The following is an 18,734-nucleotide window of genomic DNA, read 5'->3' as shown; positions in this document are numbered from 1 at the left end:
CTGCACCGGGATTCGATCAGGACAGGGTGAAGTCGAGGGCTACTCGTTTCCTCGGCTGTTCTCACAGCTTTGCTGCCTACCTCTGTCCTCTCCCCTGGAGATCCAGGACACGGGCGGCAGTGCCACCTCCCTCATCTCCCGTGGGCACGGGGCCGACCCTGCGGCCGGTACGCACTGCCTGGATAATGGCTCTGGGCTGCGGCGGCCAAAGGCCCAGGAAAACGTGGCCCAGAAGGGAGAAAGGTCTCTAACCCCCAGCAAGCAAACACCTCTGGGTTTTCTCTTTCTGCCCTCCCACTTTGTATCACCCAATGTGGGAAGAACAGTAGGGTGCGGGCATCGTACGATCCCCTTGTGGCCTACCCCTACGTCTGGAGAGGATTCTGGTTTCCCTGTGTCCGCCTGCAGTACGATGGGCCACTGCGCCTCTTGTAAGGCCAGTGTTTGGCTGTCATCAGAATGTCTCAGCCCTGGGCCCTCTCCGCCTGTCCCTCTGTGCCCTCCTCCCTCGCCCTGCCAGACCCCAGGTACCTTGGCCCCGGGCCCCGCGGCGGGATGGGAGGAAGGCTTCGGCAATGGCCGCTTTCTCAGTAAACCCACCCGCCCTTGCAGGCCCTGACGAACAGCACCATAGAGTATGAGAACCTTGAATCCGAGGTCTCTGCCCTGCACGACGACCTCTGGGAGCAGCTCAATTTGGACGTCCAGGTGAAGAAGGCCCCTGGGCAGGGGAGGGGCGGTTGGCATGCCTTCCCTTCTCCTTAGGGCCACAAGAGACCAAAGTGGCTTCCTTTCTTGCTTTAGAGATCTCAGAGACTTGAGACAGGGAGTTGGTCCTGAGACAAAGGACAGGATTCAAGTCCGCTTAAAACAGACGCTTTCAGGACGAAGATAATGTGGATTCTTCTTTAGTTCCATCAAATCATTAGGAAGGAGTAAAGCTGAAACAAAGAGAGCTGGGTTAGACGGAAGGTATTTTATGACTGAAAGGATTTAACACATAAATACGGACACGGGCGTCGGTCTAGACAAGCGTATAGGTCTCTACGGGGATATAGATATGGGTATACGTGTAGCTATCCCTCGTGACCTCAGAAGGAGTGGGCAGTACGGGAGAAGCCACCCAGGAACTTTAAGATAGGAAAGAGGCTTTCCTTCCCAGGAGGGGTTAGGAACGCTCTGCTTGGAGGCAGGAGGCTGGACTCATCCACCTTGGGGAATTCTTATCCTTTCCCTCGATCAATCGTATCTACCCAAGATGTGCAAGCCCTGTCTCTCTGATGCGGTTAATGCCCCAGTTTCCCCTATTTTCCTCCTGGCAACAAAACTTACCACCACCCTCACTTGCAGCTGGTTAGGGAGGGTGCGGTGAAGGCCCTCTTGGTCCAGGTCACCTGAATGCCACCGTGTCCTGTGGGCAAGCCTCACTTTCAACACGCACATTTTAGGAGGTAGGAAAGCACTCTGAGCACCAGCTCTGGAGACAAAGAGACCCAGACTCAGATGGTGGTCGCACTGCTTGCTAACGGACGGCCTCGGGCGCACATCCCTTCATCCCCAAAGTCGGGACACCTGTCACTTTTGCCTCGCAGACTTCTGGTGCGGCCGAGATGAGTTAGTGTATGCAAAGCACTTAGCGCGGAGCCTGGTACGCGGCACGGAGGAGGGTCGGGCGCTAAATAAGTGGCAGCTGTCAGTTTTCAAAGAGTGTAAACTCTAACCGAATAGAATCCATGAGTGTGTAGGCATGCATTGGGCGTGAGTGTTACGAAAGGGCTGTTTGGATACAAAGAATCTTAGTAAGTGGGGAACTCTTGCCGTTGATAACTGGCTCCCATAGTGGCCACCTAGGGGGACACTTGCTCCAAGACCACCCTGACCTCCCTGGGGGAAGCTGAGTCATGTTGACCTAACGGGGCTAACGGGGCTCCTGACTGTGATAGCAGGGCCCTCTCCTCTGGCAATTCCTGCATTCCATTTGGCAGAAGCCGAGGGGGGGCACAGTCTTCCCGTGAGAAAGAGGAACGTGCTGGAGGGCTGTGTGCCCGTCAGCGTGCGCGTGCGCACGGGGCTCTTGTCTACCGCCGGCCCAAAGGGATGCAGGGAGGAGGCTGGGACGCTCCTCACGGCCACCTCCCTTGACCTGCTCTTCTGCTGTTTCAGAATGAGGTACTCAACCGGCAAATCCAGAAGGAAATCTGGAGGATCCAGGACGTGATGGAGGGGCTGAGGAAAAATAACCCGTCCCGGGGCACGGACACGGCCAAGCACAGAGGTGGGTGCCTTCTCCACCAGCCTCCTGAAACGCTCGCCAGAAATGCTCTGGTGTCTCTAGCGTCCCTCCCACATCTGTCAGCTCCCACCTCTCCAGGCCCTTATGCTGAGCTCAGAGCTAGTCAGGGCCCTCTCAGGCCTCCAGAATCTTCCCCCGGGAGGGTAGGTACGACTCCCTTACTCCCTCCTCTCCTCCCAGAATGCACCAGACCCCTCAGAGACACTGTTGCCCCTGATGGTCTAGATTCCTCCCCAGAAAAGGTCAAAGAGCACCTATGCCTCTCCCCACCCCTAAGCCCACGGGCCCGTTGGCAATCTGAAGCCACTACCTTAATGTCTTCCTGAAGCCTTTTGGGCTGGACTTTGGGCTGGCTTTCTTTGACATCTCGGAGGCAACAGTGTCCTTTCCGTCCATCATCGTCCCCTGTCCCTGCACAGTTCTCCACAGCCAGCCTGCACCCCAGCCTCCATAATAAGTCCCTTCAGCAGGCCCAGGTGGCCCTGGAACCTTCCTCCCACATCCCCGGGTCCTCCCCTGCCTCCTCCACATGTGGAGCCCATCCACACGCCTGGCCACACCCCTACCCTATCATCCCTCACCTCTCCTCTCCTCTGCCCCCAGGAGGCCTTGGCCCCACCGCCACCTACAGCTCCAATAGCCCCGCCAGCCCTCTCAGCTCTGCCAGTCTCACCAGCCCCCTGAGCCCCTTTTCACTGGTGTCCGGCTCACAGGGGTCCCCCACCAAGCCCGGATCCAGTGAGGTAAGCTGAGAAAATGGAGTAGAAGGTAGGTGGGGGAGGGGGGAGCAGGTCCTCATCTGCCTGAAAGACCCGGATTCTGTGCCCCTCCCTGCCCCAGAGGCCGCCAGTCCTGGAGCTTTGGCTTTCGGTCCGAGGCAGTCGTCATCTTGCGCCCAGTTTGGCGGACCTCCTTCCAGATTTCTCCTTTCCTTGCTCTCATCTGCACTTGCCATCTTTAGCTTCCTCCCGGGGAAGTCTCTTCCCAAACAGCAGGATGGTTAACAAAGATACCACTTAGTGGGGATTTAAATCCGGAGCTTTCCAGCACACGAGAGGGTGGAGAGTCAGCATGGGGAGCAGTTTCCTAGCCAGTCAGCAAGAGTTTACAGGGGCTCTCCCAGGGGCCAGGGACGGTGTGAGGCCCTCTCAGACATGTGCCCGTGTGTGCCCACAGCCTTCCACTTGGGGAGCCCAGCGTCTGGTGCCGACCCAGACCAATTTATAGGAAACAGCCAGCCTCTGGAGCGTGGCAGTGTGTGTCTCAGTATTGACCATAAACGCTCTGATATTCCCAAGAGATGGTGGAACTTTGGGCCACTAGGCATTGGGACAGTCAGAGGAACAAGGGAAAGGCATCACAGACAGGAGGGGCGGCAGAAGCAAAGACACAGGGGCACGAATGTGCCCAGTGCGATGATGAGACAGTGAGCAGGGAGCTTTGGAGAAAAATGGGGGAACAGTGGGGGCAGCAGTCACAGGCGGGGGCTCTGCTGAAGAGGGCCCTGAGGCCAGGCTGAGAGTTCACTCCGGAGCTGGAGCTCCATCCGGGCGGTGGGTGGGAGTCCGGTGGTCCAGGGCCCCGGATGTCCACGATGGGGGCCGCAGGTCTCCACGATGTTGTCTGTCCGCCTGCTAATGCTCTTTTCTCCTGCTCTCACAGTGGCTGCTCTCCTTCCTCCTAATGCTCTGGCTTCTCTCTGCCTCAGGAGCCCGGCCCGCCGCGGCCCCCCCTTCCCAAAGCCTACGTCCCCCTGGAGTCTCCTCCAAACGTGCCTCCACTCCCTAGCGAGAGCCGCTTCTGGCCGTACCCCAGCTCCCCTTCCTGGCACCGCCGTGGCGAGCCAGCCAGGGGTCAGGTACCCAGCACCCTTGGGTCCTGGAGGGCAGGGGCGGAGGGAGCGGGGCGAACGGCCAGGCGAGGGGGCGAGGCAGGACACGGAGTCATTTTCCCCATTCCAGTAGTCATTTCCCACAGCTGCCCAGTTGGACCCTGGGATAAGGAAAGGGATGGCGGAGAAGGCTTTCCCCTTGGTGCTCTCTGTGGACAGGGGGACAATGAGTTGCCCCCCTCCGTGCCGCGGCTCCCGGGCAGCCCCTGGCTGCCAGCACCAGCCGGCCAGGAAGGGCCAGGGACCCGCAGCGACCGGTGCCATTCGGATCCCCTCCTGCTCCTGTCCGCCTCAGACGCCGGTCCTCTTGTGCTGTCTCTGTCTCTGCCTCGCCTGTGTCCTCTTGGGTTTCCTCGGCCCTGGGATGTAAGAATACAGGGCCCCCTTTTCTGCCCCATTCTGGCTCCCCAGCCCCTCTCCCAGGAGAGAGGTGCAGTTAGGCTGGCAAGAGGTTGCACAGTGAGTAGAAAGAGTCCTGTGCCTAAAACAGGGAACCGTATTTCCATCTTGGCTCGGCTGCCGTATCTGCACCGCCCGGAGGGGCCGCCAGTGAGGGGGGCAAAGCAGGCCACGCTTTCCAGATGAGGGGAGGCGATGGGGCTCACCTGTGCTCTCTCCCTGGACTAGAGCCGGGGTTTCTGGCCTCTGGCCCAGTCTTTGTGTGTGCACCTCACTGACACTTAGACTCTTCAGCTGCACGATGGGGGCGAAAGGGGGTGCAGGTGGTATCTGAAGCCCCTTCTAGTCTCATGATTCGGCGAGCCCTCAAGCTAAGTGCACTTTTCTGTCGCCCAGAATCTTGGTACCAAAGCCCAGCTGGTTCTTTCGCTTAAGTTTTGGGTGCGATTCCAACAGAATCCTCAGAGATCCGCGGCCTTATAGACCCCTCCTGGGCCTCTGCTGAGGGTCTCTTGGAAGCCCTGAGCCCTCACTCCCCAAGATGAGCCAGCATTGGCCAGCCTTAAGGTGGCCTGAGTGGGAGGCTCGATCTCACCCCTGCCTGCTTCCCAACTGGCTCACTTAGAGTTTCCTTATCCCTTGTTTTCAAGGGTCTGTGCTCCAACCATTGCAAAACAAAGAAACACCCCTGGGGGCCAAATCCTCAGCAGTCCCTAGGGCACCAACCGTCTCCTCCTTTTTCCTCCCCAGCCCAAGGCAACCTATGAGCAAAGCAAGAAAGACCCCCACCAGACGTCACCCCTGGACACCGCCAGAGACATCAACCTGGTGCCCACCAGGCAAGAGGCAGAGGCAGAGAAGCAGACAGCTCTCAACAAAGGTACTTCCTGTCCCATCCTCCCCTAGACGCAAGGCCAAGAGTCGGAGAGTGGCCCAGAGAGGTGCTCATCACAACCAAAGACAGTGAGTGCCCACCCATCCTCGGCCTTTCATCTCGGCCACAGGTGGCACTGAGCCGCCTCTAGACGCAGGCTCCCCTGTGTGTCTGCCCTCCTGCTTCTCCAGGAGGCCCACCGGTTCTTCTGCCTCCCTACAGTTGGCATTGTGCCCCCTCGGACGAAGTCGCCCACCGATGAAGAGGTAACCCCGTCAAGGGTGGTGAGGAGGAGTGCCGATGGGCTCACCAACGGACTCTCCTCCCGGGTGAGTACAATCTGTGGGCGCCGAGGCCCGAGTGGGCCTGAGCTGGGCTGAGGCCTCTCTGTGTCCGCCCATCTGTCCACCATCAAGAAACCCCGGGTGGGAGGAGGAAGGCAGGACAAGTAGGAGGGGGCAACAGCTCCACTGGAGAAGCCTTCCTTCGGGAAGCCATATCGAGGGACAAGGGACAAGGAAGATACACATTACTTTCATTGTTCTAATCTTCCTCACAATTCTCAAATTTGCCGTGGCCCTAATTCATGAGAAAGATAGAAGGATGTTGAACAAAATTATTATAATGTGCCAGCAATGAAATACAAATCCAGCAAAAATCAGGGTCAAATGAGCCGACCTAAGGCAGTAGATGGGTTTCTGAGGGCTGCCAGGAACTTAACAAAGCATCCCACACTTGGGGCCTTAAAACAACAGAAGTTTATTCTCTCAGAGTTGTGGAGGCCAGGAGTCCCGAATCGAGATCATCAGGGTTGGTTCCTTCTGGAGGGTCTGAGGGAGCACCCCGTCCAGTGCCTCTGTCCTAGCTTCTGGCATTGCAGGCGATCTTTGCTGTTCTTTGGCTTGTAGACCCAACATTCCAGTAGGCACTCCTACCTTCACATCTCCTTCTACTCCGTCTTCTTTTTTTCTGTCTCTTGTAAGGACGCCCATGATTGGATTTCGGGTCCGCTCTAATTCAGGATGCTCTCTTCTTGAGGTCTTTACCTTAATCACACCTGCCAAGACCCTATTTCCAAATAAGGTCACATTCACAGTTACTAGGGGGTTAGGACCTGGACGTATGTCTTAGGGGCTATTCTTTAACCCGCTATGGACAGGCTTCCTAGAGAAGGGAAATCTAAGGGATTAGGGCAGATGAAGAAGCTGGGAGGGCAGACGAGGCACGTGTCAGAGCCCCGTTCTCCCCCTGCAGCAGGAGCGCCCCAAGAGTGCCGTGTTCCCTGGCGAGGGCAAGGTCAAGATGAGTGTAGAGGAGCAGATCGACCGCATGCGGAGGCACCAGAGCGGCTCTATGAAGGAGAAGCGAAGGAGCCTGCAGCTCCCGGCCAGTCCGGCCCCCGACCCTGCTACGCGGCCCGCCTACAAAGTGGTAATGTCCTCGCAGCGACCCACGGGCCTGGCCCGGCATCTGCCAACAGTGTCCACTCCCAGTGGGTGACCAGCCTGGGCCGGGGCAGTTGGGTGCGGGGCACTGGGAGAGGGGCTGGGAAGGGCCCGAGCTGGGCACCTGGGGAGAACGAGGCGGGGGTGTGGGGGGAGACTTCTCCCCACTAGGCAGACGATTCACTGCAACAAGTATTCCTTTTTGTGCGTTTAAAGAAAAATAACTCCCCCCCCACCCCCAAAGAATGCGTTGATTGTCTTAGTGGAAATGAAGTATACACAATTCACTTAACACAGAATAGTGCGAAGTTCACCGCCCAGAGAGAGGCATCGCTCACGCAGTTTCTAGAGCGTTTTCTATGTATTGAAAGATACACACTGAAGATAATCACGATGCCACCCTGTCACCTGGTACCGTTCCCAAACCTCATGTTGTTCTATCCGGGTCCCTCAGCAGCGCGAGGTTCGGAATTATCACCCCTGTTTGGGAGACAGGGACACAAAGTCAGGAGAAATTAAGGATTCCTGGGCCACACAGGTATTGAGTGTGGAGCTGGGAGTAGCCCCAGGCATCTGCCTAAGTTTTCTTTCCACCACATTTCAAAAATACAGGAAAATTACGATTCGTAAGGCCTACCCTCAACCAGCTTGCATTCTACCTGGTGGGTTGGAGCTTGTCTGATACGCAACAACTAAAGGCCAGTGTCAGGCACACTAATCAACTGCCCAAAACGTATGGCACAGAATATGGGAACACAGGCTACAGCCAGATGCGAAGTACCAAGTACTGACGAGACCTGTCGATGAGATTTGGCGTCTGGGCCTTTGCAGGCGTCCCCGCTCTGGACAAGCAGCACGGAAGGAAGATAGCCGGGTGGTGGGGCCGCGGGGCGGTGGCCGGATGGGGCGTGACGAGCAGGGAGGACACAGGCCTGTTTTGTGCTGTCTGGAGACACGGGTAGCAGGGGAAATGGCTGCCGACAGCAGGACAGGGGCCCCGCGTGGTCACGGCGGTGCTGTCCCCTAGGTGCGCCGTCACCGCAGCATCCACGAGGTGGACATCTCCAACCTGGAGGCGGCCCTGCGGGCAGAGGAGCCTGGCGGGCAGGCCTACGAGACGCCGAGGGAGGAGATCGCCCGGCTCCGCAAAATGGAGCTGGAGCCCCAGCACTATGACGTGGACATCAGTAAGGAGGTGAGTGAAGTCCGGGAGGGCGGAGGGGGAGGAAGCCTGGAAGGGGGTGGGATGGGGGTGGTGACCCAGGTCCCTCCGCAGCTGTCCACGCCGGACAAAGTCCTCATCCCTGAACGGTACATTGACCTGGAGCCCGATACTCCCCTGAGCCCCGAGGAGTTGAAGGAAAAGCAGAAGAAGGTGGAGAGGATCAAGACGCTCATTGCCAAGTCCAGGTAACAGGCCTGGGCGAACCTCAACGACATCTGCCCACCCAGGCACCCAGGGCACCTGGGACATTAGCGCCACCGAATCCAGCACCCCACCCCATGCCAGTGGGAGCCCTGAGCCTCCCCAGCGGAGAGCGCGTGGAGGCCGTGGCTTGAGGCAGCGGACCAGGCCCGGGCCCGTGGCAGGGGCCGCGACGCTGCCGCCGTCGGGGGTCAAAAAGACAGCTGGGTGCAGGCACGTGCTGTCGTCAAGACAAACTGATGGGTTGCCCTCTGGTGACCTCTCTTCCTCGTCGAGGCCGCCCTAAATGTTCACCTGAACCTTCTGATTAATTTTAAAACATTGTAGGAAGGGGCCCCAAAATGTGTTCGGCCAGGGTCCCACTCACCCCATTCACAGGCCTCCGGCCACCCTGCCAACCTCAGTCCACAGGCCCCCGCCCCAAGCCAATGGGACCGTCCTGTCCGCCCCCCCACTCCATGTCTGTGTGTCTGTGCCTCCTCAGTATGCAGAACGTGGTGCCCGTCGGCGAGGGGGACCTTGTGGACGTGCCCCAGGACTCAGAGAGCCAGCTGCAGGAGCAGGAGAAGCGGATTGAAATCTCCTGTGCCCTGGCGACCGAGGCCTCCCGCAGGGGCCGCATGCTGTCTGGTGAGAGGGGCCGGGCCTCGCTCCTCCAGGGAGACCGGCTGACCAGGTGCAGGGGAGGAAGCTCAGTGCTGCGAGGGGGCCAGGGACAGAGAGACCGTCAAGATCAGGATAAGCATTTATTGAGCACCAGGTACTGTGCTAGGCTCCGCGGGGTGCAGAGGGGCCAGAGTTGCATCCAGGAGCTCAGAGCCATGGTGACCCTCCCAGCAGCTCCGCAGAGGAATGGCCAGAGGCCACGCAGGAAGCAAGAGAGCCCCCCCCCCACCCCCTGGACAGCTCGAGGAAAGGCACAGCCAAAAGGTGATAACTGAGTCTGGTTGGGAGTGATAGGCGTGGAGTGAGGGCCAGGCATCAGGGCCTCCTTTCATGGCCCTTTCCTGCCGCGTGCACATGGGAAGGTGGAGACGCTCTAGGTGGCCGCAGAGTTGAGAGTGATACAGTCACCAGCCTGGCTCCGGACCCGAACCCACTTTTCTGCTCATTAAAGATGAGCATGACGAGTGGACTTCACACTGACCCAAAAGCGAGAGGGTTCCAGGCAGACACGGTGAGGCCGGAGCCAGCCTGAGATACAGCCCCAGAGAAGGTGAGAATGGAATCAGGAAGAACGGACGAGGCTCCAAGACAGCGATTATGTCATGAAGCCTGGGGGGGACGGAGCGCGTCCTCCTCCTCAAGACAAAAGGTGGTGAGGACAGAGACGAAGAACTTTGAGGGCCAGTCCAGAGGGAGGCCCAGGAAGGATGCCAGGGTTACAAAGGCTTTGGTCGAGGAAGAGGAAGAGGCAGAGACAGGGGTGCTGGCCACAGGGACGGTAGCCTGGGCGAGGTCAGGCCTGTGGCCAGGAGCCCGGTGGAAGGCATGGCGTTTCGTGCTGGTGATTAAGAGGGGTTTGAATTCTGGCTTTCTGAGGCTCCATCTCCTCCTCTGTAAAAACCAAATCAAAATACCTGTCTGGTGGTGCAAGGAATGTCAACAATAAATGCTCAGCACCTAGCGCGGTGCCTGGCCCTTCGTCGGTGCTCAATAAATGCTAGCCAGGTGTAGTCGTGGTGGCGTTGGTGACGGTGGTCGTGGCTCATTGAAATAGCAATAGATGAAGGAGAAGTAGGGTCTGTTTGTGGTTTTTCCAACTATTTTAAATATGGATATTTTTAGAAACCAGAGGGTTTTCAGCTACCACAAGGGGGATTTGAGTACGCCTTGAGGAAGAACCTACTGGCAGTTAGAGTCTAGGGGACATTAGATGGGTGGCCGAGGAAGACCCCCCCGCCCGGGGTGCGGGGGGGGCGTATTTCAGAAAGAAGCTGTCAGTTGGGCTGGAGTCGAGGACACGAGAAAGGGACGGGCTTCAGACAGCCCCATCCTGCAGCCAAGGGCGGCAAAACCAGTTTGGCTGCACGGAGGCCTCTAGCTAACCTCTCTGTACTTTAGCCATAAAGTGAACTTGAATCTTCCAAAGATCAAATTCCCCGTGCTCTGGGCAGAAGGCAACTTCCTGTTTCGAGGGTTAGAGCACACAACACTGTTTTTAAAACTTCCCTCTGCCTTCGCCGCAGCCCCTGGCTCTCTCGGCTGTAGTCTCCCAGCCAAAGGTTCCATGAAAACAGAACCCACCCCAGCCTATCAGATTTCCCTCTTGATAGACACCGGCTTACATTTCAGGGTCTACGCGCTGAAAGCAAACTATCCTTCGCTTTTGCCAAAACCCCAACTATTTAAAAAATGGCACAGCGGGGCCAGACCTCAGACTAAGCCCACTGTCCCCCGTGCCCCTTGGCTCGTGGCCCAGATTCCCAGAGCTGCTGCTCTGCCAGGGACAGCGAGGACTGTCCCTGGGCACATGCCGTGCGGGCATAGGTCCAAGCCCGGGACCTGAGTGCTGGGCCCGGGGCCATAATAGCAGGGCGGCGTGCACAGGATGGAGGCGTGGTGCCTGAGCGTGGGCGTGTGGTCAGTAACGAGCGCTGGAGCGCTTGTGGGTGTGCCCAGTGTGTGCAGACTCAAGAATGGGGTATACGGGAAGATGTGGCAATTTTTAATATGTGTGTGTGGCATGATGTCCCGTGCGGTGTCTGTATTCGGATGGTGTTGGCAGAGGCGCACGTATCTGTGTGTATTCGGGTGTGAAGCGTGAGTGTATACGTGTGCAAGATGTCTACGGATATGGTGTGGAGACCATTATTTATGAGCACAGGTGGCATCCGGTACACCGTCGGAGTTACATATGCGTAGGTGAGCGTACAATAGGAGGATGGAGGTGGTGTTTACGAACGTACGTGTTTGTGTGCGATTGGTGCTTTTTTTTTGCAGTATCGGGAATGATCAAACGCACAAGAGCGTATGTCGTATATATGTACACGTGGCAGTACTGATGTATCTTTGTGTGCAGGGTGGGAGAGAGCACGTGTGACATTTATTTGTTTGTGAAAGAGAGAGCGTGTGAGCAGGGAGGGGCAGAGAGAGAGAGGGAGAGAGGGAATCCCAAGCACACTCCGCGTTGTCAGCTCGGAGCCCAGCATGGGGCTTGATCCCCATGAGATCGTGACCTGAGCCGAAATCAAGAGTCGGACGCTCAACCGACCGAGCCTCCCAGGCACCCCGTGACCAATTATTTATGCATGCAGATGGGGTAGTACTTGTGGACACACGGTAACAATATCACATCTGTCCAATCCATAGCTGCTACATATGTGAATTTTAACTATTGCAGTGCATACATTCCTGATACGTATTTCGTACTTTTCTGCCTTGGTAAGGAAGTTATATTTAACGTAACCCATGTTGCTTGCTCTTGCTAATTTAGTATCGTTGTAAATATGCTTATTTTGTGGATCTGTTGAAGGGAATGCCCTTAGAGGCTATAGTTGGTACAGACTGTAGCTATGCTAAATGTTCCCAAACTGTTACACTTTTAAAGGTTTTATATCTAATTTTGCAAAAGACTTTTTCTTCCTCAGTCGTGTCTTCTTCTAGCTGTCAGTAGGCCTCTTGATTCCTTTCTCTCCCCTAATTTCCCTGCTTCTGATCTCCCAGGGGGTAGAAACCCAGCAGGTCAACACCTATTAGAATAGTATAGAAATTGGGGCGCCTGGGTGGCTCAGTCGGTTGGGCGTCCGACTTCAGCTCAGGTCACGATCTCGCGGTCCGTGAGTTCGAGCCCCACGTCAGGCTCTGTGCTGACAGCTCAGAGCCCGGAGCCTGCTTCGGATTCTGTGTCTCCCTCTCTCTCTGCCCCTCCCCTGCTCATGCTCTGTCTCTCTCTGTCTCAACAATAAGTAAAACATTTTTAAAAATTAAAAAAAAGAATTGTATAGAAATGAAAGTAACTGGAGTCCAAGGAGCTCATCTATGAATAAGTGTAAGAGCCTCACTGCATGCACGTTGGAACATCAATTTGGCTTTCCTGAAATAGCCCTTGCCTGGTTTTTTTTTTTTTTTTTTCCATCTTTTTGACTATTTTAGAAGTCGAAGCTGCCACATAACTAACCATTGGGTCCACGATACAGACAGACGCACAACTGTGTGTTTCGAAAGCGTTTGTGAGTGTGTTTGTATGTGAAGTTACGCGTGTGTTGGGTCACATGGAAGAGAACAGATTTGGAAGTGCACGCGCACACGTATCTGAGATGTTTGCAGCGCGTGTGGAGGTATTATTGGATCCTGTGCACAAACTATGTATTGTGTGTGGGCAGACACAACTTCCCGCTCACGGGAAAGTTCCAGGTCTTATATACAACTGTGGGTGTACGTATATATGCAGTGGAAGCTGCCCCGGCCCCCTCTCTTGCGCCGAGGGCAGGGAAGGTGATGAGGTCCAGGGCAGGGTGGAGAGCAAGGGACTAGGAAGTTCGATGCCAGGATCCTTCTCTTGAAGGAAACAGTGTGACCCTGGGTGAGGTCTGGTTCTCCTCTGAGGCCAAGTGAGGACGTTCTGTCTGCCAGTCTCCTTGCCTCACAGCCGCACCGCGGTGCCCAGGGGCCTGGAGCCCGCACAGAGCTGGTCCCTCATAATACGACCCCCCCTTCCCATTGCCCTTCCACTTGGCTAGTCTCAGCATGGCATCATAATGTAATAAGAGTAAAATCCATTAATTCAAATGTCACCACTTTTAAGGTTTGTAATGATTTGTTTGGCTTGGGGGTGAAGTTTGCCCTTCCTGGATTGAGGAGAAGGGGGTTCCCTGGTGATAGCGGGGCCGTGTTTCCAAGACCTTGAGCTCGTCTGAGTCCACGGAGCTCACTTCAACCCTGCCGGAAGGCTCCGTTTAAATGGAGGGGATTCCCCCACCCCGGTGACAACTTGGATCCAGTCGTCAGATGGGGGCCTGACGATCTGGGCTAGTGTGATTTTACTGCACTATTCATCATCATCGTTAGCGACACCACCGTGTATAAGGCTAAGGCGCCGTCGCTGGTCCCCTCCGCGCCATCTCCCCGTTGCGCGGACGGGAGTGGAGCCTCCGCCCAGAGAGGCCGGCCTCGGCCGCGGTCACACTGGTTCTCAGCAGAGCCCGCAACCGCCCCGTCTCCTCCGGGGACCCCGTGCTCCTCCGGGGCGCCCCGGGAACGAGGCCAGCTCCGCTTCAGCTCCCCTCTCTGCTTGCCTCCTGCCTGGCTCGCCGCCTGGGGAGGGGCCTCGCTTGCTCTGGGTGCCCCGCCTCCCCGCCCCTCCCCCACCCACCTCCACCCACCCACCCCTATTCACCTCCCTGTTCATTTCTGTTTCCAGTGCAATGTGCCACCCCAAGCCCTCCCACCTCCCCTGCTTCCCCGACTCCACCAGCCAACCCCCTATCGTCTGAATCCCCACGGGGCACCGACAGCAGCCATACCATGCGGGTCTGAGCTCTGACGTAAGAACTTTTCTTCTGTATTTCATCCACTGCGGGGAGTGGGTCCCCCGCCCCCCACCCCCGTGAGCCATCCACACCCCTCATCCCAACATCGCTTCTCCTGCACCCCCAGTGCCCCCCCCCCGACCCCCGCCGCTCCCTCCCCTCCCTCCATCTGCTTGAGCCCTCCGGCGTCACGTGCAGTGCTGGGCTGGCGCCGGCTGGCAGGGCCGCTGCTTGGTACCGCAGTGCCCGCGGGCTTTGCTTCTCCAGAAGCAGACAGGGACAGGGCTGAGGCCCCCGCTGTCCCTCTGTCGGCCAACAAGCCTTCTACCTGTTGAGATGCACAGCGGTCCTGCCTCGGAAGCCCCCAGGTCACCCCCAGATCTTCCTGTAAATTAAAATCACACTGGAAACGGTAGCAAAGGCTGTGCATCTTCCCCTCCCCTCGCACACAGCCGCTCAGTATCAGGCAGGTGGAAAAGAACACGGACTTCCATTCATCTGTCCCCCTCTCAGGGTTGGGGGCGTGGGGCGGGTTTCCGCAGGGTTCTACAGGAAGAGACCTCTGTCTCCCGGGGAAGCTTGGCTGGAGTCGGTTCTCGTCCGGGTAGCACCTCTCTGACCCGTTTCTCTTTTCTCTAGTGCAAGCCCTGGCCGAGGCCAACGCCGTGAAGCTGCACAGAGCCACGTTCTGAAGGCCGCCTCTGCCCCCCCGAGGTCCTGGTCCCCCACCCCGGCCCCCCCGCGCCTGCGCTCCCGTGGGAATGCTGCAGGGAGCCAGGCTGGGGGCCGGGGTTGCCGCCGAGAGGATGCCTCAGTGTCCACACGCCCGCCACGCCCGGCCCCGAAGCCCCTCGCTACTCAGATGGTGGTCCTCGGCCAGGGCCTGAGAGGGCGGGCAGGGAGCATCCTCCTGTCTGGTGCCCAAGTCACAGGGAGCTAGGCCTGGCCCTGCCCGGGCTGGTGATGGCCTTACTGGAACATTTCCTGATGAAGAGGATGCCCTGGTGGGAGAGACGCCCTGGGCCGTCTTAGGTTAGGACTAGGGGAAGATGGACACTCTGCCTCTTCTGGGCCCTCTTGACACCGAGGACGGCACCTGCCATCATGTCCTTCCCCCATCAGCCCCGCCCTACTGCCCCGGCTGCACCCAAGGCTTTGACACATCTCTGCTTATGGGTGCTCCTTTGGGGTCCAGTGGAGACTGACCACCCTGCTTGAGCCAAAGACAAGATGACAAGACATGGGGAGAGGCTCCTCGGCTCCCGGAGGGGACGGTGCTGGCTGTGGGTAGAGAGCAGCACGCAGGTCTGTGCAGCGTCTGAGGGCAGGTTGAGAAGGGGTAGAAGAGAGAAAGGGAGAGTTGGAGGCGAGTGGGAGGGAGGACAAGGAAGCAGCAGGAATCGTTTGCAAGAAAAAGGACAAGGCAGAGATGCAAAGAGGGGGTATGGGATTGGTTTCCCCAGGATGGAGCCTTAGCTTCGTGCCAAGTACAGTGCCGGACTGTCAGCTCCGCTCCTCCACTGGGTGCCCCAGATCCGCGGGCTGCCCGCACACTGGCTCCCGGAGGACCCACCAGCAAGCACGTGGGGGCCTGAGGCCGTGGGGACGAAGGTGTGGGGATGCTGGTGTGGGTGAGCAGGTTGGAAGATGGCTCTTTCTTAGGTCTGGGCCTAGCGTCTGCCTCCCCCTACTAGGCTCAGGGTCCGAGAGAAGGACCTGTCTTCTGTAGGGTGTAGTCAGCCTTGGGGCCTTTCCTAACCTTGTTCGGGACATTTCCTTGTCCCCCTTCCCCTTGGAATGGGCTGTGGGCCAGCTGAGCGAGTGCCCTGGAGAGGTAGCACAGCCTTAATCCGGGAGGCCAGATTCTAGGACCCCACCCCGCATTCCAGGCGTCCGGATGAGGCCGTATGGAAGGACTCCCTTCAGGCCTGGCTGTCTCACAATCCACCTACCCGGGGAGGCCAGTGGAGGAGACACAGAAGCAAAGCTCATTCTTCCTCCTCTGCGGCTCGTCTTCGAGGACCGTAGCCAGAGAGGAGGGAGGGGAGAGAGTGAAGCTGGAAAAACCTCGGCCCCTGGGCCTTCTCTCTGCCAGAGCTGATGCCCGGAGACTTCCCGAGAACGACTACTTTATCTGCCGCCAGCTCTTCTCCACCCCTTCGCGGCTGGGACAGTTACTGGTTCATATGCAAGTAAAGATGGCAGTTGATTCAACAAATATTTATCAAGCACCTTTTATGTACCAGGCACTGTTCTAGGTGCTTAGGATATTCTCGTGCTTCTGCGGGATTGCAGGCTGGGGAATTTCACTTCACTTTTAGCAGAGGTGTTGACCGTGACCTTTGGCTACATTTCCCATCTTTAGCACAGCTCGAGCACCCCAAACCTGTTTTTTTTTCCCCTCCCCTACACACTGGCGGGCGGGATTGGCCCTCTCCCTCTTTCCGGCACCTTTCTCCACCCACAAGAAACGGCTCTTTGGGGGCCTTCCATGCCTTCTCCTTTCTTTGTCCGTCTCTCCTTTTTTAAAGTGGTATTTTTAGAACTACATGTAAAATACCAAGGATTAACGCCTGCCACCTCGCTCTCACCTCCCGTTTCATAAAGCTGGCTCTTTATGTTGCTTTACATGCCTTAATATATGTTTTATGAAGATTATACATATTATAGATATATACATAATATATATATTTGTTTGGATGTCTGGTCCTTTCCCAGAACTCCTGCCCAGGCCCATTTTCTCCCCTTCACTTTCCACACCATTCCTACCTAGCACGTTGTGGCCACACCCCATGCCTTTTGATCCAAAGAAGGGGAGAGGACAGACTTATTTTAAGACAGATCTATTTTACGCTTTTATTATAAAAGCAAATCTATTTTCAAAATGTGCAATGTCTGAATGGAATTGGCCAATGGTAGGAGGAGACTGGGGCGGCTGCCTCTAGGTCCGACCCTGTGTCCTTCCCTATCCCCACCCTCCCCACCCCCCCCCCCCACACCCCCGGCAGCTTCCTCCTCCTATTCTCCAGTCTGCAAAGGACCAGTCCCCAGAGCTCACCCAGAGAGCATCTTACCAGGGCATCCAGGCTCTTGGAAGTCCTGGTCTAAGGATTTGATTACAACTGTCAACTCTTGATGACCGTCTAAGGTTACGGGATGTGAATCCTCTCAAAGGAAATGTTTACAGTTGTGTGCACAAAAGCACACCCGTGCGGGCACACACACTCCCCCGATGTGCTCCTGGACCTCCTCCCTTCATCGGTCTGCTGGAAAGGGCAGACAGTTTAATGGCAGCCTATGCTAAACAGCACCAAGAATTCTGTTCCCTGATGGAGCCAGGATGCAGTGCAAAGGCCAAAGGAAAACAGTTTGGGATCACAGGTCCTTCAGCACAGACACATTCAAGTTCCTCGGACTTCTCACACTCCTTGATCCCTTTCCGGTCTGGGTCACATCGACAACCTCTGTCTCCCTCTGTGACCTTTCCTCTGGGGGCTGTTGATAAGGGGACGGTACCTCGGTCTGGCATCCAGACTGCGAAGTCAGCTTCTGGGCTGAAGCGAGTCCCACGGACAAGGTAACATCTCAGCCTTGCCCAGGAAGCCCCCCGGGGACTTTCATCTGGAGGGCTGCCGCTGGGGCGCTGAACTCCGCCGGCTCGGCCTTCCACGCTCTTATCCGCCCACAAAGTAGGCAAGGGGCTCTTGCCTTGCAAGGTTTCGGGCAGAATGGAAGTCTTTTGTCCAGATCCGGAATCAAAGGTTTGGGACTGTCACAGAGCTCCTGGCCAGCATTTGAAGCCTGACCTCCCAACTCTGACATTTACTGACACCCTATTCCCAGCCTGGAGCATCTTGTTATGAATGAAAGGGGCCCAGACGGAGGCCCGGGGCTAAGTGACCCACCGGGAGACAGCCCTGGTTACTATTCTAGGGCCTTCCCAATTAGCACATTACCTTCCTGATCAATAACCAAGAGGCTGTAATCAAATACCGCTACTGTCACTTTAAAGATTTTCTGAGGTCACAAGCTGTGCATACTTGCTCTCCTGCCTTGGGGAGAGGCATGGTCTTGGGGCAGGGCTGAGAATAGCAAGACGGAATCAATTCCTTTCCCCTGTAGGCACCCCCCACCTGGCAGCTCTTAAAACTAAGGAAAATATGAAATACACGTATATATACATATATCTATTTATGCACATACTGGGGCCAATTTGATTTGCTAGCATTAGACAATAAACCATACAAGGAAATGTATGATCTCAGTGTCTTTATTTAGTATAAAAGTGACCTTAGAAGAAAAGTTAAAGTTAGATAAACAGAGGGCATCTCTGTTGGGGACCAAACATCTGTAGCAGCTGCTTTAGCATCATTCTAGCCAACAAGCCCCTCCCCGGGGAGGGGCCTCCTGACTGAGCGTGAACGTTCGCTTCCCCCGCCCCGCAGCATTCTTTCTAGATCTAGGTACTGAAGAATCCCAGTGAGCCCTGCATTTGTATCTTGCAAGTTTGTATAAACCCAATACAGGAAATAAAATGAATGGTTTGTACACGTGCTGTGTGTTTCTCTCACTCTGTGACTGCCTGTGGCTGGCCTCGCGGTTCCTGGCAGCTTACGAGCTTGGCAGAAAAGGGGAGAGGGTCTGGGGTGGAGCCTTCCCTGTGGCTAAAAGCAAAGCTGGGTCCGTGGTATGCTGCCACTGCGCTCATCTCTTCTGTCCGGGTAGCCCCGAGTCAAGACGTGTCCCAAGCAAGGTCCTGGGTAACGAACATTAATTAGATCAGTGTTCAGATCCTGGAGACTTCCCTTGACTCGTCTCTGAGAATGACAGTAGAACTACAGGAGAAAATTCTTAGGTGTTCTCAATTACTACACAATGCCCTGTACTTCTGCTTGAGGGGACAACAAGGTATATGATTTGGGGAGGGGTATCAGA

At 56.5% G+C, this 18,734-nt stretch overlaps 1 protein-coding gene across 17 annotated transcripts in view; it reads left to right on the top strand.

Annotated features, from left to right (window-relative positions):
• PLEKHA6 (pleckstrin homology domain containing A6) overlaps positions 1-18,352 on the top strand; it is a 143,818-nt gene extending 125,466 nt beyond the window's left edge. For 12 of the 17 annotated variants that reach the window (XM_060644199.3, XM_060644196.3, XM_060644210.3 and 9 more), the window contains 12 exons: positions 613-708; positions 2,164-2,275; positions 2,897-3,036; positions 4,002-4,151; positions 5,334-5,463; positions 5,680-5,786; positions 6,712-6,888; positions 7,930-8,097; positions 8,179-8,312; positions 8,813-8,958; positions 13,691-13,814; positions 14,439-18,352. In XM_060644199.3, coding sequence (XP_060500182.1) covers positions 613-708; positions 2,164-2,275; positions 2,897-3,036; positions 4,002-4,151; positions 5,334-5,463; positions 5,680-5,786; positions 6,712-6,888; positions 7,930-8,097; positions 8,179-8,312; positions 8,813-8,958; positions 13,691-13,806 — 1,476 coding nt within the window. In that variant the 3' untranslated portion in view covers positions 13,807-13,814; positions 14,439-18,352. The remainder of the gene's footprint in view (positions 1-612; positions 709-2,163; positions 2,276-2,896; positions 3,037-4,001; positions 4,152-5,333; positions 5,464-5,679; positions 5,787-6,711; positions 6,889-7,929; positions 8,098-8,178; positions 8,313-8,812; positions 8,959-13,690; positions 13,815-14,438) is intronic. The other 5 variants (XM_060644205.3, XM_060644212.3, XM_060644197.3 and 2 more) reach the window with 4 other exon arrangements.
• Positions 18,353-18,734: the final 382 nt, after the last annotated feature.

This window comes from Panthera onca, chromosome F1 (assembly GCF_046562875.1).
Source record: "Panthera onca isolate mPanOnc1 chromosome F1, mPanOnc1 haplotype 2, whole genome shotgun sequence".
Taxonomy (NCBI): domain Eukaryota; kingdom Metazoa; phylum Chordata; class Mammalia; order Carnivora; family Felidae; genus Panthera; species Panthera onca.
Note: the sequence above shows the minus strand (reverse complement) of the source record. Positions and strands in the feature narration are given on the sequence as shown.